Raw genomic sequence first — 22,876 nt, 5'->3', positions numbered from 1 at the left:
ACAGAGAATAAGTAGCATAGATGATAGGCAGAAAATAGACAGGGGTAGGGTAAGAACAGTATGGGAAATGTAGAAGCTAAAGAACTTATAAGTATGACACATGGACATGAACTAAAGGGGGGGAAGTGGGTGGGAGAGGGTATATGGGTGGAGGGGAGTGAAGGGGGGAAATGGGACAACCGTAATAGCATAGTCTATAAAATATATATTAAAAAAGAATGAGGGAAGGAAATATAGAGGAAATAAGTAGTTACAAAGAGAATTAGGTTTTTTTGTTTTTTTTGTTTTTTTTTTGAGAAGCTTCCTTGTAGTTCACAGGCTACCTGTTTTTTATTTGAATCTAACAGAAGCAGGAAAGAGAATAGGGGGTGGGACTAGCAAAACCAGGATGTGGGAGTGGCTTACAGGTGGAGGCTTTCTCCCTCTGTCAGTCATCATGAAGCTGCCCAGGTGTCAGGACGTACCCATTCAGGCTCTGTGGTAATGGGAGCTATCACATCAGTGGCTCCAGAGAACAGGCCCAGAATGGATATCTGAATGATTCAAATGCTGTAAACCGCTGTGTTTTCAAAGCCTTTTTTCCTATTTATTTGGAACAATGAGCTGAAATAAAAAATCTGTGAGTCACACTGCTCTTGCTCCTACGTTCCAGGCAGTGTTCTGCCCTATGCAACAAGCCACAAAAAGGTCCTCCCTTTCACCCCTGCCCACAGGTGTTTTCACATATTTTACCTGCAAGAAGCCTATTTATTATCCAGGCTTGGAGCCAGGTCTCACCCACTCTGCCTTCCACACTCTCCTCTTTGCTCTTATTCTTAACTATGTCCTGCTCACATTCCAGACACCCGTGAAATATTTTGTAATGGCATGGCTGGCCCGCAATTGGGCCCTGACTGAGGTTTGGGTACCTGCTCATTCCTTGTACATTTGTATAAATTAGTGTAGGCCCTTTGAAACTTACTGGTAACTTGGGTAGTGTTCAGAAAATCCTAAATACCTGGACCTCAGATAGGCCAGGATTAGTTCATAGCAAATAAATGCATTTTTAATGTTTATAAAGAATTTTTGTAGTTAGGGTTATTTAAGCTTTACAATTCTCCAGTGAAGTAGAAATTCATCCATTTTATGGAGGAAAAAACTGAGGTTTGTAGAAATTATGCCCAGAATTCATAGAGCTCCTAAGGGACAAAACCAGACCTTAGGTCCATGTTGCTTTGTTCCAAACCCAGGGCCAACCCACTATTTCGTTCTCCTTCCTCATTTTGATCAGCATAAGTAATGACACCTTTCTTATTTCTAGGTTGGATTTTCAAGTAGGCAAGCAGGATCTTTTCCTGCCAAAACAACTGGCATTTTGGCTGCAAAATTGACTGTATGGCCCCAAAACCATCCAGATTGGTATCAAATCATCTGACACCATATTCCAACCAATTTGCCTTGAGCTTTTAAAGAGCATTAAAAGTCACAGTTTATGGAGCTCATTCAAAATGCCCTAGGATAGTCCCTTTACATATCTTATCTCATTTAATCTCATACCAGCCCTTTAAGATAGGTATTATTCTTCCCATTTTGCAGATCAGGAAACTGAGGCTCAAAGAGGTCAAATAGCTAAAGAATTATGGAGCTGAGATTCAAGCCTGACTTTTGACATGAATCATGTGCCTTTTGCACTCTCCGTGTCCACCCTGCCCTCAGCCCTGGGACCTTGCTTTGCCTGTCATGGAGAGAACTGGAGCATTTAGCTTCCATCCCAGGAGGCTGATACCTTCTCTCTCTCTGTGTTCTTCAAAGGTGATGCCACCAAATAGAACAGGGTTCCAAAGGAAGATGGAAGAGAGGCATGCAATGCTGGATAGACCCCAAATGATGATGTTTACTACACAGTTACTAATGGTGCTTTGATAGGAGGCCCTTGGTGAGGAGCCTGAGTCACAGCATGCCACAAGGAGCTTTTGCACATTAGGTTTATGATATAGTTCACAAGATCAGTTCCACAAGATCAAGGGTCTATGTGTAATTTTTGTATGTATCAGATGCTGAAGGATCTGTGTTCCTGCCCTCCCAGAACTTGCCCTTCTCCCAGCCTCAGTAGTCTGTAGGAGCCAAGGCACCCATTTGTCCTCTTGAAAGGTTGCTATAAGAACATAAAAAAATTGGTAGTCTTTATTCCTGATTCAGAACTAAATCACTAAGATGACAAGTTTGCAATCAGGTCTTGGGTGACTAGTCCCTAGTACCCCTCAAGTGGTCACTTCAACTAAGCAGGAAGTGAAATATTTTCTCAGAGAACAGGTCCCAAGTTTTGTCCATTTTTCATCCCAGGCCTGTGTAGGAAATCTGCAGTAGACTCTTGAGTTTGACGAGGAAATTCTTTATTTAGTGAAGATAACATGGCATGAACCAGTTCCCACAAGCAGGTTTTCCTAGGATCCAGATCCTATCTGTACCGATTTCTAAGCAAGAACATCAGTGCAGCAACAATTAGGCCAATCACGAATAAATCCCAGTATGATCCAAGGTTATTGTCCAATTGTATCCATTTCCATCTCATTGTAAACTGCTGGGAAGAGATATTCTGTTAAAAAAAATCCAAGCCTCCCACTTTATTCAGAACCATCATCTCCCTTCATCCCACTACCTAAGAATTGCTTACTGGACTTTTTTTTCATAAATTTGAGACCTGTTCAAGACAAACTTACATTAAAAAACCAGATATCTTGGAGCAAATGCACAGTTTCCAGTTTCATGAGGGCAAGGAATACAGGTATCTGAGCGTCAGGACTTGTTTCAGCAGCCATGTCATATAATCTCCTGGCCAAGTGAATGTCCTAGAAGTAGAAGAATAGGCCCATGCTCATTAGGTACAGATTCTTTAGGGGTAAATAACCAGAAGCCATTGTAATTTATCTTTGGTAAGCAAATGTTTATGTCCTATTCCTCGGAGCCTGTGAATATGTTATGTTACATGGCAAAGGGGACATTGCAAATATAATAAAAATTATAGAACTTAAGACAGAGAGATCCTGGGTTATCCAGGTGGACTCATTATAATCACATGGGCCCTGAACCACAGAGTTTTCTCAGGGCTGAGGACAGAACAAAAAGTCAGACAAATGTAGTGGAAGGAGACATCAGGAGTTCTAGGCATGTGAAGGAGTGAAGGATTCATCCCTCCATTGCTGGATGGCCACATGGAAAGAATGAGAAGGAATGTGGACAGCCAGCAAGGAAATGGGGAGCTCAGTCCTACAAATGCAACAAATTGAATTTGGCCAACAACCTGAATGAGCTGGGAAGTGGATGCTTCCCCAGTGTGGAGAGCAGGACCAATAAAATGGCATTGTTCCAATCAAGATAGCATCAAGTATATAAAACAAAGTGGAGTCACTCATGTTAACCAAAATGGCTGGCAGTCAGCCATGACACTTTGGTTCAAGAGGGAAACTACTTAAGTCAGAGCAGAGACATCTGGCAGGAAAACACACCTAAGATATCTGCAGATATGATCAGAATAGCCATGTTTGCAGAGCAGGACCACCCATAGATAGGCTCCTGGGAAAATTCCCCACTTGTCATCAGGGGTGCCAAGATTTATTAAAATACCCAGAAGGGTGGAGTACTCCACTTTCGAGGTATAACTGGGGCAGGCTCCAGACCACTGCCGAGACAGTGAGCTCCACACACCAGAGTGCTGCTCCATGCCACACTGATCTCCCTTGGCATCAGCCACAGGAGGCTCTGCCCTGTGGGACTGAGGACTTTGCCTGCCCTGCTGCCCACCTGGCTCTGGAGATCCTTCCTTGCAAGATGCTGACAACTCCCTTGCCCACCATGCTGTTTCCTGGACCTGCAGATTGAGACTCTGGGACTCGGGTTCATTATCTCCCATTGATTGCTGTGTGTGTGTGTGTGTGTGTGTGTGTGTGTGTGATATTTCTCTTAGATTGTTAGAGTGTGAGTAGGATGTTAATGTATGTTGATGTTCTACTTTGAGTGAACTTGCATTCAATAAAAGCTGAGTGAACAGTATAGTTACCATGTGTGACTCTTGTCCTGTCCTTGGTGCCAGGCTGCTCAGCAGGCAGCTAGCTACCAGTTGCCTGGCTGGGCTGACTTATTGGAAAGACTATCATGAACATATGCTCGTGACACCCAGAGGCCCCTGGAAGGAACAAGACCTATGCAGAGAATGCAGTTAAGCTCACCCAGACTTCTGATCTATAGAAACCATGAGATAATAAATGTGTGTTGCTTTCAGCTGCTAAATTTGTGGTAACTTGTTACAGAAGCCATAGGAAACTAACACAATCTTCAAAAACATTTTTGGATACCCCTGGACCTGATACTAGGTATGATTCCAAAGAGAATGCTTGATATTAACAGTGCAGTTCCCTAAAATAAATCACAATACAAATAATAAGTATTTAAAATCCTAGTTTCCTTCATAGTACTTATCATAGCTGAAGTTACAGAATTTGTTTATTCATTTGTTGAAGACAAGGAGTTGGACTACCTGTTTACCTCTGAATTCCCAGTGCTTTATGAAGTGCTGAGTACATAAAAAACTTTGATATTACAGTACTTGTGGAATGAATAAATAAACTATTTTTGTTCTCAGGCTGGAATTTGATTCCTCAGAGGACATACTATAATTTTAGGGAGTTTTTTTTAAAAACCATAACATATACCATGGCACATAAACATTTTTTTTCTTTAACTTTCACCTACTATGACTTGTTCTTATTTGCTTTATTTTTGCTTTGTTTTCCAAAATGAAGTAATGAAAAGGCTAAGCAGAGTTGCTTTTAAAGATTGAAGTGCCCTGGGCCAGTCCCAGAATTTTGCTTGGGTGCCTGTGGATTATTTTCAAAGAAGAGGAAGAAGAGAGATTTTTGCCCCCCACAAATTGTGGTCATTCAGTATCTCTGTTGTTCCTCTCCATTTCCCAGAACTTTATTATACAGAGTTCAGTAGTTATGAATCCTTGAGACCTCTGCTAAACCATTTTTTGGGTTGTGTCCTCTTTCAGCTATGTTTTGCTTGCTATTTTTTAAGTTTTCCCAAAGCTTTGTGTCTAGTAAATTGATTTGTTGGAGAAAGAGGAATGATTTTGATTAAAATACTTAAAATTAAGGAGACTGAGCAAGTCTTCCTGGGAACAGAGAAAGTGGATGTTGGGGGGGAGCCACAAAAATAAAAACACCCCCCACTCTAATTTGTGTCTCTAATTCCAACAAATTGAGTGTTCATTTGAAAGCACCCTGCAGATGAGAATGGCTGTGTCACCACCCTTTCCCTGCCCTTCCTCACACCCCCCCCTCCTCCACACACGTTAAAGGCATATTGACTTGAATAGCTGAGGGAAAGGGGGCCTTTGTCATTATCTTAGGTATTCATTCATATTGGAGGCAGGCAATAGTTATTACTTCTTCAGACACAAACATCACAATTCAATCACTAGGTTTATAATGAAAAGTAGTGAGAAGTACCTTTAATGCCCAATCAGTCTCACAATTTGCATTGGGGGTGGGGTGGTATAGAAATCTTTTCTTTAAAATTCCCAGAGAAAGAAATTCCTGAACACCTGTGGTTATTTTGGGTAATCCATACAAAAGAAATAGTATTACTAGACTCTAGAACAGAGTCCTGTTCTTTATCCTGTTTAGTAAAAAATCCAAAGAGTTCAAATAAAAAATTTCCTCGCAGTAGTTTTGATGATGACCAGAGTTCATTAAATAAGTTCATTATATACCTAATCAACTTACATTTAACTTTTCTGTGGTACAGTGAGTTTATTGGCTTTAACTTGTGATTTAAGAGATTATGTAAAGCAATCTACTGATTCTTCTTTCTTTTTCCCTTTTAAATATTTTGTTGTTTATGCTATTATATTTGTCCCAATTTTTTCCCCTTTGCCCCCTCCACCAGCCCACGCTCTTCTCCAACAGTCATTCCCTACACTGTTGTCCATATCCATGGGTCATGCATATATGTTCTTTGACTAATCCCATCATTTTCCTTCAACCAGTCACCACCTCACCCCTCCCTTCATAGCTGTCAGTCTGTTCCATGTTTCTATGCTTCTTATTCTATTTTGCTCATTAGTTAATTTTGCTCACTAGAATCCACTTGTAAATGAAATCATACAGTATTTGTCTTTTACTGACTGGCTCATTTCACATAGCATAATAGTTTCTAGTACCATCCCTGCTGTCACAAAAGATAAGAATTCCTTCTTTTTTACTGCTGCGTAGCATTCTGCTGTGTAAATGTACCACAGCTTTTTTATCCACTTATCTACTCATAGACACTTATGCTATTTCCAAATCTTGGCTATTGTGAATAACATTGCTATGAACATAGGGGTGCATTATATTATTTTTTAAATATATTTTTTTAAGATTTTATTTATTTATTTTTAGAGACAGGGGGAGGGAGGGAGAAAGAGAGGGAAACATCAGTGTGTGGTTGTCTCTCACACTCCCCTTACTGGAGACCTGGCCTGCAACTCAGACATGTGCCTTAACTGGGAATTGAACCAGCAACCCTTTGGTTCACAGGTCAGCATTCAATTCATTGAACCACACCAGCCTAGCAGGATTCTTAGGATATATTTCCAGAACTGGAATAGCTGGGTCAAAAGGCAGTTCTGTTTTTAATTTTTCTATGGAAACTCCATACTATTTTACAGAGCGGTTGTGCCAGTATGCATTTCCACCAACAGTGCACTAGGGTTCTTTTTTCTCCACATCCTCATCAGCTATTGTTGTATGCTGATTTTTTTATGATAGCCATTTTGGTAGGCGTGAGGTGGTATCTCATCGTGGTCTTAATTTGCATCTCTCTGATGGCTAGTGATGTTGAGCATCTTTCCATATGTCTATGGGCCATCTGTATGTTCTATTTGGAGAAGTATCTATTTAGGTTCTTTGCCCATTTTTTAATTGGATTGTTTACCTTCCTGGTGTGGAGTCATATGAGTTCTTTATATATTTTGGAGATTAAACCTCTGATGTATCATTGGCAAATATGTTCTCCCATTCAGTGGGTTTCCTTTTCATTTTGATGATGGTTTTTTTTTTAGTTGTGCAGCAGCTTTTTAGTTTGATGTCGTCCCATTTGTTTATATTTTCCTTTGTTTCCCTTGGCCTAGGAAATGTATCAGCAAAAATATTGCTACATGAGGTATCTGAAATTTTACCCCCTATGTTTTTTTCTAGGATTTTTATTGTATTGTGACCTTTATTGAAGTTTTATATATCTTTTGTTCTTTTGAGTTTATTCTGGTATATGGTGTAAGCTGGTGGTCTAGCTTCATTTTTTTTGCAATAGGTAGTCCATTTTTCATAATATCATTTATTGAAGATACTGTCTTTACTCCATTGTATGATCTTGCCTTCTTTGTCATGTATTAATTGATCATAAAGATGTGGGTTTATTTTTGAGCTCTTTGTTGTGGTCTATTGATCTATGTGTCTGTTCTTATACCAGTACCAGACTGTCTTCATTACAGTGGCCTTGTAGTATAGTTTAGTACCAGGTATTGTGATCCCTCCAACTTCATTTTTTCTCAAGATTATTGTGGCTATTTGGGGTCTTTTTGGTTCCATATAAATTTTTGGAGTATTTGTTCTAGATCTGTGAAATATGCCATTGGTATTTTAATAGAAATTGTGTTAAATCTACATATTGTTTTGGGTAGTATGGATATTTTAATGATGCTAATTGTTCCAATCCATGAACATAGTATATGCTTCCACTTATTTGTACCTTCCTCAATTTTTTTCTTCAGTGTCCTACAGTTTTCAGAGTACAGGTCTTCTTACCTCCTTGGCTAAATTTATTCCTTGGTACTTAATTTTTTCTGTTGCAATAATAAATGATATTATTTTATTGGTTTCTTTTTCTGATAGTTCATTGTTGGTGTATAAAACTGCCGTCAATTTCTAAGAATCAATTTTGTATCCTGCTACTTTGCCGAATTAATTTATTAGGTCTAGTAGACTTTTGGTGGAATCTATATGGTTTTCAATGTACAATATCATGTTGTCTACATATAACAACAGTTTTACTTCCTCTTTTCTTATTTGGATACTTTTATTTCTTTTTCTTGTATGATTGCTCTGGCTAGAACTTCCAGTACTATGTTAAATAAGAGTGGTGAAAACAGATATCCCTGTCTTGTTCTTGATCTTAAAACTTAACAATTTCAGATTTTTCCTATTGAGTATAATAGCTGTGTATTTTTCATATATGGCCTTTATTAGGTTGAGGTATGATCCTTCCATTCCCACTTTGCTGAGAGTTTTTATCATTAATGGGTGCTGGATTTTATCAAATGCTTTTTCTGCATCTATTGATGTAATCATGTGATTTTTTCTTTCATTTTTGTTTATGTGAGATATCACAATTACAGATTTGTGAATATTGTACCAACCTTGCATTTCCAGGATAAATCATACTTGATTATAGTGTATGATCTTTTTAATGTAGTTTTGGTCTAATTTGCGAATGTTCATCAGGGATATTGGCCTATAGTTTTCTTTCTTTGTTGTGTGTTTACTTGGTTTGGAATTAGGATATTACTGGCCTGATAAAAAGAGTTTGGAAATCTTCCCTCATCTGGAATTTTTTGGAAATAGTTTGAGAAGGATAGATGTTAGTTTTTCTTTGAATGATTGGTGAAATTTGCCTGTGAAGCCATTTGGTCCAGGACTTTTGTTTTTTGGGAGTTTCTGATTACTGCTTCAATTTCATAAGTTGTAATTGGTCTATAGATTCTTCTTAAATAAACTTTTTTCTAATTAAAACATCAGGTGTGCCAATGATCACATGTTCAGAATAGGTTCTTATAATTCAAAGTACAGGATTCTTCAGCAATAAAGTATTTTGTTTATGAAAATTATTCAGTTACATCATGCGGGAATTTTCTATCTCCAAATATTCGAGTGAATATAAAAATAATAATTTTTTTTGTATTGTGACAGGTAGTTTTTTGAATAATTTATTCTTATTTTCTTATACTATATGCTAATTCTAGAAAATTTTGAAAATATGAAAGTGAATAAACTTAAAAATCACCTATGATTTCACTGTACAGAGATAAGTTCTGCACAGTGAATATATCATATTTTACATCATCCTTCCAGCATTCCAGTGTGTGTGTGTGTGTGTGTGTGTGTGTGTGTATTTTTAATTTAGAAATTTTTCACTTTGGGTAATATTATGTCTTCTTCTTTCAATATACTTCAACATATATGTATCCTAAAATATTCCTCTAGTCTACAATATTTTATTTTTAATGGTTGTATAGTGTCTCATAATAGGCTAATACTTATTAAATACTTTTACTGCTTGCCAGTCATTGCTGTCATTTAGTTAAACCTCATGACAGTTATATAGGGTAGATGATATTATTAACTCCATTTTAAAGATGAAGAAACTAAGGCACAGAGAAGCTAAATCACTTACTTAATTTCATGTGACTTGTAAGTAAGTGGCAGAGCTGAGATTCAAATCTGGATAGTATGCTTCTAACCTGCTCACTTAACAACTAGGCCCTAAAATATCTAACGGAATCATAATGTACCACACAAGAGTTTAAACAACATGTTTTTTATTTTGGAGCATTTTGGTTGTTTGTAGGTTTTTTTTCCCCATGATTAATAAAGTTTTACACACTCAATTTTTCTCCCACATTTCTGATTATTTCATTAGGTAGCTGATATTTATTTCAAGAATGGTTGTGACCATTTCTAGGAGCTGTATATTATTTCCTGTCATATTTACAAGAGGGCCATTTTATATATCTAACTTAAGCTTTTTTTTTCAGAAAGTAATTCTATTCTAGTATTTAAAATTATAGTTATAACACTCCATAGGTGTGTTAAGACCAGACAAATGAGAAATTAAAACACTTTGTGCCATAATTACTTTTCTTTTTAACAGGACTATTTATACCTTATTCAGTATATGCAATTTTTGTTTTCCCTGCAGGATCCAAAAATGTGTTATTTACTAGGTTGCAATATTGTGATTTGTAAGAAAATATATATTTGGTCAATCAGATGACCAAAATATATTTCTCATATATTTAGTTTTCATCTACAGGTCCTGGCTCACAGCTCTGAAAACTCTTGGAATTTCCAAGTGCTTAGAATAGTGATTTTCAGCTGGTATGCTGTGGCACACTGGTGTGCTGGAAGAATTTTTAAAACATGTGATACCTGACTATTATTTTTAAAACATGCAATACCTGATTATTTAGTCAGGGGCACTGACTGCTTTTCCCTTAGATAGTCAAAGAAGAAAATGACAACAGCCAACACAATAGCTGTCCTGCGTAATGAATCAAAATTATACCTATTTTTTGTCAGATTGGCAAAAAATATATTTTTGATATGCCACAGGATTTTAGTAGTTAGCTCATGTGTGCCATGAGATAAAAAAAGTTGAAAATTGCTGGTTTAGAGTGATAAACGTGCTTTTGAATGAGGTGAATTTTGGATGCACCTAAGTTTGTGGTTGTTAGGGAGTTGGAACCTTCATTTCCATCCCAGACCTTGCGGGTGGAGAGAAAAGTTGGAGGCTGAATCAATGGCCAATGACCATGGATTTAATCAACCATGCCCTTGTAATTAAGCCTTGTAAAACCCAAAGGGCTCGGAGAGCTTCCAGGTTGGTAAACCCATGGAGATACTGGGAGAGTGATGCACCAGAGAAGGCATGTAAGCTTTGTATCCCTTTCTCATATACCTTGCCCTGTGCATCTCTTCTATTTGTTCCTGAGTTATATCCCTTTATAATCAACCAGTATTCTAGTAATTAAAATGTTTCTCTGATTTGCTGTTCTAGCAAATTAACCATACCTGAGTAGGGAGTTATGGGAATATCTGATTTACAGCTTTGGGTCAGAAGCACAGAACAGCCTGGGCTTATGACTAGTGTCTAAAGTTGAGGGTGGGGGCAGTCTTGTCAGCTTTAACCTGTGGAATCTTATGCTATCTCTGGGTAGATAGTATCAAAATTGAGTTGAATATTTGGACACCCTGCTGGTGTCTGAGAATTATTTGTTGGTATGGGAACACCCCCGACCCATTTTAGAAATTGGGTCTCAGAGCATCTTAATTGATAAATCTAACTATGTATATTTGAAATTCATTTCCAAGGATAATTCCCAAAACACATTTTGTCTTAATTTAGCATAGATTTCCTAGTTATTATCTTAAAATATATACATGCTTTCTTTCATTTAAAAAGATTGTCATTTGTTTCTTATACTCCATGTTACAAAAATATTTTAGAACTGGATCTGACAGTACTTATCCCTCCACCTGAATTAATTGTTCTCCATTCACATATTTATAGTACTTGTGTGAACATGCACTCATACCATTTTGGGCTTTCACTAGAGCTATGGACATGTTTATTTCATAGTAATCTGTGATCTCCTTGAAGGCTGTCTTGTTCCTCTTGTATGCTCAAAACCAAGCTCAGTGCTTCTTGACACAAAACAATTACTTGATAAATATTTGAGTGAATAAAAAAAGAAAAGCAAGGCATAGTGCTACAGTAATTTTGAAGAAGATATCTTTTTAATTTGAGTGTTCATTGCAGGGCTCAGAGAGGGGGTGATATCGAAACTACTCTTTGAAAAATGGATTGGTCTTCAATGGGCAAAACTGTGGGAGAAGGTGAGTCTAGCAAATGGAATGATATGACCAAAGGTCAGGAGGGTTTAGTTCAAACTCTTTTGGTGGGGAGAAAAAGTAGTTTAGAAGATTTACAGGGAATGAACTACCAGGATAGGAAGTTTGGACTTCATTAGGCAATTGAAAGTAAATAAGTTTTCTTTATTTTTATGGTTGCTTGCTTATATTTTTGTTGTGTGTGTGTGCATGTTTGGAGGGGGGTTAAGATAGAAAGATAATAGTGCCAGAGTTATCAAGAATAATCTGATAGTGCTTTGTTAGATGGATTATACATGGATTAACTAAAGTAATGCTATATCTGTTACAAATAACTCCCCTCCCCAAATTGCAGTGGCTTAATACATTCAACATTTCAAGTGGTGTTTGTAGGGGAACTTACTGAGATGCAATATGGCTCCAGCAGCAAAGGCATCTAGGAAATGTTGGACACTTAACTCTCTGTAGCCTCAGTTTTGGCTGACTCCCCAGAAAACAGAAATTTCATGCCCCAGAAAGGTTAATGAATGTGTAGAGTATAATAAATTCCTGATGTTATCTATGACTACCCACCATATGATTTATTACTAACCCTCTATCAAAAAGAGACCCTGTCCTGGCCTGCCGCCACTGGGAGCAGATGCCTTGCTCATATATGTAAGTTTCTTCTGTTAAAGCTCTTTTGAATTTGAATAAGGCTACATGTCCATTCTTCAGAATTGATCCTGAATTTAGACTTTTGGGGCTCTCCCCCAGCAGTGTTCCAGGTTGGTGAAGAATTTTATTCATGTGAAAACTGAGGGGCCCAAGCTCCTTCTAGCATGTGGTTCTGCCATTCCTAAAGCTTCTGTGTCTTCTGCATTCAGTATTAGGCCAGAAACAACACCTTCACTTTTACTTCCATTCCTTTGGTAAGAACTACAAACATGGATGTGAAGGGAACCTGGAAATGCAGGTTCTGACTAGGAGACACATCCCAGCAGCAAGACCTCCCTGTGGATTGGGCATTACAAGTAATTAGTGGACAGAGCTACCCCTGCCTTATATTTAAAAAGGAAAATGTGGATGGGAGACCCCTGAAAGGCCTTTACAATAAACCTATGTGAATATAAATTTGGACCTAAACCAGTATATGGACAGAAGGAATGGGCAGGAAGGCATAGGCAATAGGTTTTGTTCTTGGTCGTATTTCTGAAGTACTTCTCGACTTCTGGCCAAGACAGAGGTGTAGGTAGATACACTTTGCCTCCTTGCACAACCAAAAGAAGGACAACAACAAATTTAAAACAAAAGTAACCAGAACTGCCAGAAAATTAAACTGTATGGAAGTCTGACTGGTAGGAGGGGCAGAGACCAGCAACCAGGGCAGGGAGGATATGCAGCATGGTGGTGGCTAGAAGACCAGGGTGGGTGAGGTGGCAGCTGGTGGACCAAGTAGTCCCACATTTGAATGGAGATAAACTGGAAGGAACAACTGGAGAGTGAGACAGGCCATGCAACCCAGGGTTCCAGCCTGGGAAAAAAAGCCTCAAAACCTCTGACTGTAAAAATCTATGGGGGTTGTAGCAGTGGGAGAAACTCTCAGCCTTGCAAGAGTTTGTTGGAGAGACCCATACGGTCCTAGAAGGTACACAAAACCACCCACCTGGGAATCAGCACCTGAAGGACCCAATTTGCTTGCTGGTAGCATGGGAAGTGACTAAAAGCCTGCTGAGAGCTGAGCAAATGGTATTGTACCCTCTTGGACCCCTCCCACACATAGAGTGCCACAACACAGCAACACAGGTTGCTCCGACCTGGCCAATACATAAGGCTCTGCGCCTTACTACTGAACAGGTGTGCCAAGACAAATAAATATGGTCCAAATGAAAGAACAGATCAAAGATCCAGAAAAAATACAACTAAACGGTGAAGAGATAGCCAACCTATCAGATGCATAGTTCCAAACACTAGTAATCAGGATGCTCACAGAAATGGTTAAGTATGGTTGCAAAATAGAGGAAGTAGTGAAGGCTCTACAAAGTGAAATAAAGGAAAATGTACAGGGAAGCAACAGTGAAGGGAAGGAAACCGGGACTCAAATCAAAGGTTTGGGCCTGAAGGAAGAAATAAACATTCAGCCAGAACAAAATGAAGAAACAAGAATTAAAAAAAAATGAGGAGAGGATTAGGAACCTCTGGGACAACTTAAAACATTCCAACATCTGAATCATAGGGGTGCCTGAAGGAGAAGAGAATGAGCAAGAAGTTGAAAACTTATTTAAAAAAATAATGGAGAACTTCCCTAATCTGGCAAAGGAAATAGACTTCCAGAAAGTCCAGGAAGCTCAGAGAGTCCCAAAGACGTAGGACCCAAGGAATCACACACCAAGGCACACCATAATTCCATTACACAAAATTAAAGATGAGAGAATCTGAAAAGCTGCAAGAGAAAAGGAGAGTTACCTACAAAGGAGTTCCTGTAAGACTGTCAGCTGATTTCTTAAAAGAAATCTTGCGGCCAAGAAGGGGCTGGAAAAAAGTATTCCAAGTCATGAAAGGCAAGGACCTACATCCAAGATTACTCTATCCAGCAAAGCTATCATTTAGAATGGAAGGGCAGATAAAGTGCTTCCCAGATGAGGTCAGGTTAAAGGAGTTCATTATCACCAAGCCCTTAGCATATGAAAAGCTAAAGGAATTTATCTAAGAAATAGAAGAAGATCAAAACTATGAACAGTAAAATGACAACAAAGTCACAGCTATCAACAACTGAACATAAAAAGCAAAAACAAAAGCAAACTAAGCAAACAACTGTAACAGGAACAGAATCACAGAAATTTAGATCGCATGGAGGGTTATCAGAAGGGAGGCAGGGAGAATGGAGAATGGAGGAAAAGGTACAGGGAACAGGAAGAATAAATGGTAGGTACAAAATAGACATGGGGAAGTTAAGAATAGTATGGGAAATGGAGAAGCCAAAGAACTTATATGTATTATGCATGGACATGAACTAAGAGGTGGGGGGGAATGATGGAGGGAGTGGGGGTGGAGGGGAATAAAGGGGGTAAAAAAATAGGACCACTCTGATAACATAATCAATAAAATGTATCTTAAAAAATAAATAGAAAAATATGAAACCTCCAAACCTCTCTCATGCATCCTCTGAAACTCTACTTGATTTCACCTTTCTAGATATGAACACTTCTGACATTTAACATCACAGATTGATTTTGGCTATCTTTTTGCTTTATCTAAATGGAATCATAGTGTGTTCTCAGTTGTGTCTAATTTCTTTCACTTGATATTAACTTTGTGAACTTATTCATGTTGTTAAATAGGTCTTTTTTTTTGCTGTGTTTTCTGGTAAATTCTAATACTGAATTTCTAAGAAGTAAATATTCAAGTGTAAGCATCACCACAGAATCCTCTATTGTGCCCCCTATTAATCTAAAAATAAAAGGCCAAAGTGAAAAAGCATTTTAAAAATATTTCTGAAGTACTTCTGAATCAAGTATTAATTGAGAGTTTCATAACAACTTGTGCAATGAATATAGAATTATTTATAGATATAGAATTCAGAATTTCTAAATTTAGAACTGGGAGGTCATCTCCCAATTTTTTCCCAGGTAGTTATTTTTTGTTCTCAGAACAATGGTAGAGTCAGTTCTGGGTCACAGTTTAAGTCAAAAACTTATTGAGCTTAATCAGAATTCAGAAATTGAGGAGTGACATGTTCTCAGTGAAGCTATAAGGATAACTTTCCTACATCTCCCCAGTCCCAATGTTCTCTCTAAAAGTAGAGCATTAACAATGACCTGTATTTTTACATTGACAATGAGTTGTTTTATATTTCACTTTCTTCTCCTAGACGGCTTAAATACAGAGTTTATAAAACCTGATTCTACTCTATGTACTTTTTGATGCTCAGAGAAATCCTTGTAATAATATTACACTCATCTTTCCCACTGGTTGCACAAGGATCAAGTAATAAAGAGGATTGTGAGGTGCCTTGCTGAAGAAATGCTTAATTGCTGGATGATTTAAGTGCCGGGAAAACCTGTTCTAATTGTTTTTGCTTTCATTAACCATCACTAGGAACAAAGTTTGGGCTTGTTCATTTTAAGATATTCATTTAAAAATATTCATTTAAGAATTAGAAAATGTGGAATCTCCTTGTTAACCTGACTGTGATAACAAAATTAATACACTTGGCACCTGAGTACTTGGTTATTATTTTATAATTGCTAAACAGAACTTAATAAAGATAAAGAGCAATGGCCCCTCATTAACTAAATATAAAATTCCCATATCCAGGTCTGAGGTTAAGTGCAGGCTGTGTGTGTGTGCGCACCTGTGTGCATGCACACATGTGTGTTATTTATTTTTTTTTACATGTGGAGACTTTCTGTAGAAAATATGTATATCTGTGTCTGATTGATCAGAATGAACTAACTACCCATGATAAAACAGAAACCCTGACAGAAAAGAACAGAAATGTGGTAAGAAAGAAACTTCAGAAGTTTTTCTAAAGGTATGAAATGTATGTCTTGACAACTGCTATCAGACATTGTGAAGAAAGTGCCTAGGAGAGCCATCAGCGGTGACTCCAGAGAAGAAAAGCAGACCCTCTGACACAGCTGGCCAGATGGCGCCAGCAGGGAGTGTCCTCTCTGGCATAGCTGAATGTCCTGAGTCCTTCTGGAATCACAGGGGGGTTGGAGGGTTCATTTGATTTTCACCTACAGAGTGGGGTCACTTTTATCTTTTATACAGACAATGATCCTCTTACCCTTGTTATGCTTTGCGTGGAGAATGATGAACAAAAGCTTTAATCTTTTTGAAGCCTTACAGTAGCAGTCAGTCACATTCTCTTCTGATCTAAATACCAGTCATTTCACACACACACTAGCTATAAAGTCCTTTTAAAAAGGCTTATTCATTTTATCCTTAGAGCCTGGGGCAGGACAGGTATCACTATCCTGTTTACAGATGTGATGACAGTTAGAAGGGAACTGGGTGTGGCTAAATTATATCTCAAGAATCATCTAATATAGGTATACATCCAAACCCATTATCTTCTACTTCCGGAATTTTATAAACACAGGAAGCTTGCAGCTGCTAGGAATGGGGAAAACACACTGGATTTGAAGTTGACATTGTTTTCCATTATTTAGGTGCTGGGGCTGATGAAAAGTGATCAGCCAAAAACAGACAAACAGGCCACAGTGGAGTACAGGAAGGCAGGGATCTTCACCACTGGATTTTCAGGACCTGAATAAGACACCCTTGATTGCAATGTGAACCATTAGCAGTTATCAGGTAGGAAATTCCCTACCACTAATTCTCAAATACTAGCACAACTGGAAGAAAAAAGACAGCATTAAAAAAAAGCATAGAAAATTTGATAACCCCTCTTTATTTGGATCTAGAAATGCAGCCCAGAATATAAACACTGAAGTGAAACATGTTCTTTAGCACTAAGAATGACAATGCAAGGCCAACTCTTTTCTCCCAAAACATGGGGTCTGACAGTCTTGGGTTCAAATTCTGACACCGCTACTGGTAAGTTCTGCAAACTTGGCCATGTGACTTAACCTTTCTGTACTTCAGTTTCTTGATGCATACATTGAGGACAATTATAGAGCTTATCTCATTGGTGATTGTGTGATTTAAATGATATAGTATATATAATAAACCAATACCTGACTATTCTCATTATTGATATTTAATACATTTCTCATTCTATCAGATCCAAAGCCATTTTCTACCTTAATTACACTTACTGTCTAAGAGATTTATTTACCCAATAGTTCCTTGTTTTGTGAACTCATTTTCTTTTTTTTTTTTTAAGAGTTTATTTATTTTTAGATAGAGGGAAACACTTCTATCTAAAAATAAGGGAGGGAGGGAGAAAGAGAGGGAGAAAAACATCAATATGTAGTTGCATCTCATGCACCCCCTACTGGGGGCCCTGGCCTGCAACCCTTGTGCCCTGACTAGGAATCAAACTGGTGACCCTTTGGTTCCCAGCCAGTGCTCAGTCCACTGAGCCATAACAATCAGGGCTGTGAACTTGTTTTCTTAATGAATATCGCTCATCTCCTCAAGTTACAGGTAATCTTTGAAGGGAGATCTATTTTGGGGGGCCTTTTTAGAGTGCTCAGCACTCTGTCATGAACACAGTGGGTGTTTCATAAGACATTTCCAGATTAATGTCACTTCAGTATCCATCTCTAACCTCATTCCCACTTTCTCCTTGTTAGTGAGAGCTTTAGAGTCAATGGAAAAGGCCCAGAGGTAGAAGGGAGTTGTGGCAGAGTCCACTAGTATTTCTGGAAAAACCATGAATTTATAAATCAAATTGGCCTAGACTAGATTTATTCTACTCATTAGTTATGTCCTTGGGTATAAGTGGAGAAAATAACTTCTACCTCATAGGGTTCTTATTAGGGTAAGTAATATGTGTTGGCATGTAGGATGGACTTAGCAAGTGTTAAATCTTTTTCTTCTTTCCTCCATATTTTGATGACATCCATGAAATGCAAGACAATTATAAATTTTCCCTTCCAATAGAGCTGCCATTACTAGGTTTGGACTATTACCAACACAATTACCTTTGCGACACCTAATCCGTGTTCATACATGTAAGCCAGATTGAACATGGCTTGTGCGTTGTGGTATTTGTGAGCTGCAATGCTGTAATGTGTGGCTGCTGTTTGATAGTCCTCCTTAGTCCCGTAGCCATAGTAATGGTAATCTCCAACTTTTATTCTAGCAAACGCATTGCCTGATAGAAATATTAGAAAGAGAAGATCTCAAATGATTCATATACATTTCCTAGTAACTTGACCTAATGAATATACTGTATTTTTCAGACTATAAGACACACTCCCCCCGCCCCCCAAATTTGGGAGGAATAATGGTTGTTAATGTTGCTATTGAGTTCTGTTTACATTTACATTGGTGAAATATTATGTTATTTATGTTATTAAATATTTTACCACATTTTTTGCTTCAAAATTTTTTTTCGTATTTCCCTACTCTAAAACCTAGGTGTATCTTATGGTCCGAAGAATACAGTGTGTGTGTGTGTGTGTGTGTGTGTGTGTGTGTGACCATATTCATATATATATATGTGTATATATATACATATATATATATGAAAAAATTTATACTCAGAATCCAAGAATCAGGATTAGATATAATTTATGGAATACAAAACATAATAACACTCACTGCTAGTCATCTTCTCTGTGGGGTAACTCTCTTGGTATGGTATAAATGTTCTTAAAACATAAAAAATGGTGAATCTTACCTTCTAATTTTGTGTTTTGAAGGTAGGTCAACTCTGGGGAAACTGGATCCCACCCCTCCCATTCTCAGATTTCACTTATAATCTTTACTCTCCTGAATCATGTGTTTCTCCTTTTCCTAGATCAATCCAATCAGTCATTCAAACATACTTGGTATTTTCCATGAGGCAAAACCCTTTTATCTATCCCACAGTGTCTTCTAACTACTCCCATTTCCTATTCCTTTTACACTAACCATCTCCAAAGCTTCACTTCGCACAGACTCTTCAACCCACTCCAATTTAGCAACTGCCCCCCTCCTGCGTTAAACTACTACTTTCAAGGTCATCAATAACCTCCATGCAGCCAAATCCATTGGCCACTTCCCTGTCCTTGGCCCACTGGACCTCTAAGCAGCACTGCAGCCATTGGATCTACCTTCCCAAGCACTTTTCTCTCTTTACATCAATGACATTGCTGCTTCTTGATTCCCTCCTGCCTCAGAAGCCTCCCTTTTCTAATCCTTGCCTGACTTCTCCTCTACCCAAGTTCTAAATTATGAAATATCAAAGGCTTGCTATTTGACTCATTTTTTCCCTTTCTTCCCTCCCTTCTTTTATCTCCTCCCCCACCCCCTTCTCTTCCCACTACTCTCCTGTATCTCAACTCTTTCTCTAGGTTATCTCATCTAGTTCTGTGGCTATCTTTATGTTTACTATTACTGAAAGTATACCTGTAGTTCTGTCTCTCCCCAAGCCCCAGACTCTTATAACTGTCATATTGACTTCTCTACTTGGATCTAAATCATAAAACATTCAACAGAGATTCTTAACACCCTGCTATCCCCTCCCCCAAACAAAATCAGTTTCCTCCCTAACTCAGAGCCAGTACCACCAATGTTCAGGGCATAAATCTAGGAAAATTATTTCTAATTCTTTTCCCCAATTTCCATCACCAAATCTATCCAGAAGTTGGTTCTACTTCTAAAACACACCTGTTTCTTGCATTCTCTTCCACATCTAGTCCAAGCTTGGAATACTATAATAGCCTCCAAACTGTTCTTGTATCTTATCAACATTTTTTCTGCACAACAGCCAAGATGATCTTTAAAAATGTAAAATTTAATCATGTTATTCCCATGTCAAATCCTCCATGTGCTTTAGTTTGCACTTGCAATTATATCCAGACTCCTTACCTAACCTAGTCATGCTTCATCTACCTTCTGCCTCCCTGACTAGCTTTATCTCATGTCACTTTCTTGATATGCTCTAGCCTTTTTAACATTTTTTAATATTCCTTCAACACACTTAGCTTATTTTTGCCTTAAGATCTCTGCAGTAAGATTCTTCAAGTCCCTCTGCCTGGCATGTTTGGTATTTCTCTGACTCTTCATGTGGCTGGTTTCTCATAATTCAGGCCTCATCACAAATGTCACTTCCCCCTAGACACCTTCTCTGATTACCTTGTCTCAGGGATCTGTTCAGCTCTCATCACAGTAGTTATCTATATCATCTCCATGTTTTATTTTATTCACAGCCCATATGACAGTTATTTTATTTGTTTACTAGTTTAGTTTCTCTCTTTCTCATGAGGGCAAGAACTTGTAAGCTCTGGATCACTAAGATAGTCCCAGAACTAGAATGGTACTTGGTAAGTATTTGTGAAATGAATGCATAGACATGGTAGGAAAATTTTAGAAAATGCTTTCCCCAGATGTTAAGTATTTTAGAATCTTACTTTCCAATAAGCATGGATAAATTCAAGAGTAGAAAAATTCATATGACATTTTATGTTACAAGACTTCAGTTTTTTTTTGAAGATCTCTTAGGGATGACATCTAAGGGTCTCTTTGGGGTACATGGTTCCATCCACTAGGACAATGCTGATTGGAAAGATGAGGGAATGCTCATCTAGGGCATTCATCTCAGCTGTGGCCAATCCCTCTAGCACAGTCTAGGCTTGCTTGGAAAAGGAAGAACTCTCCTGTGTGGTATGATTTGAGGTATATCATGAAGGGCTATAGGATTCCTTCCAAATTCCATTTGGTCTAGTGCAATGCCTAAAAATTTGTGGAATTGATTATCCTGGGCACTGACATTCTTTTAATCTGCTAGAATCCTCTATTAAAATGTAGTACCATGAGCCATCTTTAGCTCTTTCTGAGCATAAAATCCTTAAGCTGCCAAGATATTATTTATCAGGGTTTGCTTCCCAGGTGCTTCAGATGTACAGGTAGCTGGCAGTATGGTCTTATGGAAATGATGCCCAAGAGAGGGGTCTGCAGGGACCTGGAGAGGCAAGAAGTTCCAGAAGCCCTGAGGAGAAACCCACTCTATCTCTAATTTTGCCAAAGGTACCTTCTTTTGACCCTAAGATTCCTTCTGTGCCATAACCACAAAAGGATAGGGCTTCTGTACGTTTTTGAGCTGTGTGAGCAGTAAGCAGAACCCCTGAAGCCTCTGAGAATGGAAAGCAGTGAACAAGTAGGGTCACCAGAGGATTCAGATCCACCCTAATTAGGGAACTAACTGGGGGCATGTGGGGATCCTGACAGGCTACCAGGAGTCACTTGACAATGATAGGGATTTCCCCTTCAATTATACAGTCATAGGACAGTGACTGAGTCTTGATGGTTCAGCACCCTCCTCACATACAGTAACTGCTGAAAGAAGCACCACCAGTGACTGATTAGAACTTTCATTACTAGATTTTCTAACCTCAAGTGAGCTACATCTTTGGGGACATTCATGCTGACCTCTCTTGTGACATGTAATTATTTTTAGCAGTCTGACATTATTATATTGGTGAATTCTGTTTAATATTAATGTTTCCTCATTATCAATGGCTCTTTTCTTTGGTGAAATTCCCACACCATTTCCTGGCTTGGAATAAACTAGTATTTGCTGCAATTGGGCTAATTTGGCATACATGGGAGGTTGCTGGTATCATTTCTCACTCCAAACAAGGTCTTTATTGCATTTAGAAAGCATAGAATTTTCTTTTTTAGGGAATTCCTCACTAAAATTGCATGGTTGGCTTGCTGCCGTGTTACCAGCTCACCTGGGTATGAGAAGCACTACTGTGACTTCTTCCTCTGCCTCATATTAGTATCAGCTGAGAAATACTTTTTTATCCCACTCACTTATTGTAGAAAGGATGATTTGGCCTCAGCATGGGAAAATTTTAAGAAACTTAATTGGAAGTAAAATTACTCTCTTACTGCAGGAGAGTTCCTCATGTATACAAATGCCAAGTGACAGTTTTGCAGTATCTCTCTGCTCTTAGTAATATAGTTTTAAGGAAAGAATGGAATGAGACATAATAATGCAAAGCTTCCCCACTAAATGCTATGTTAACATTCCTTATCACATGTGATCCCTTCAAGTGGGGCATGAGAACTCCAGGAAAGGAAAGAGGATCTGGCCAGTTAACTCTTTTTTTTTTTGATGGTAGTATGCTAATGGTTATAATAGAGATCTAAAGTTTGTAGTAATCATCAATGTGCTATTTTAAAAGAAATCCAATTAAGTCTTAGAGCCATGTGCATTTTTACCTATAAACTCATTGAGACAAAGACCAATCTCTAATTAAATTCAGAAAAAGCTCAGCAAATGACTGAAGCCAGACCAAGAAAATTGGTTTCTTGAATAAAACTGTCATGTTTCAAACAACTGTTCTGCTTCCATAGAGACAGAGCCACAGAACAATTCATATGGCTTGCTAAAGCGAGGACCTTGAGAATACCAAAGAAAAGAAAGATTTAGAAATGGCATGCAACCAAAGGCTAACCCTAACATCAGTACAATGTGAAATACCACCTACTTGATATTCTGTAACTCTCTGCCTCTGTACCCAAGCACTCAGCAGAAGCAAATGAGATGAATAATAGTGGACAGGGAACAGATAATTTGTCTA

General features: G+C 38.2%; 1 protein-coding gene across 2 annotated transcripts in view; it reads right to left on the bottom strand.

The window, feature by feature from the left end:
• Positions 1–701: 701 nt before the first annotated feature.
• The window catches only part of SEL1L2 (SEL1L2 adaptor subunit of ERAD E3 ligase), a 92,645-nt gene continuing 70,470 nt past the window's right edge, over positions 702–22,876 (bottom strand). Inside the window, exons 15-17 of one of the 2 annotated variants that reach the window (XM_036009553.1) lie at positions 18,284–18,456; positions 2,700–2,828; positions 702–2,557 (exon numbers count right to left, since the gene is read on the bottom strand). In XM_036009553.1, coding sequence (XP_035865446.1) covers positions 2,438–2,557; positions 2,700–2,828; positions 18,284–18,456 — 422 coding nt within the window. In that variant the 3' untranslated portion in view covers positions 702–2,437. The remainder of the gene's footprint in view (positions 2,558–2,699; positions 2,829–18,283; positions 18,457–22,876) is intronic. The other variant, XM_036009554.1, reaches the window with a different exon arrangement.

This window comes from Phyllostomus discolor, chromosome 9 (assembly GCF_004126475.2).
Source record: "Phyllostomus discolor isolate MPI-MPIP mPhyDis1 chromosome 9, mPhyDis1.pri.v3, whole genome shotgun sequence".
Lineage (NCBI taxonomy): Eukaryota > Metazoa > Chordata > Mammalia > Chiroptera > Phyllostomidae > Phyllostomus > Phyllostomus discolor.
Note: the sequence above shows the minus strand (reverse complement) of the source record. Positions and strands in the feature narration are given on the sequence as shown.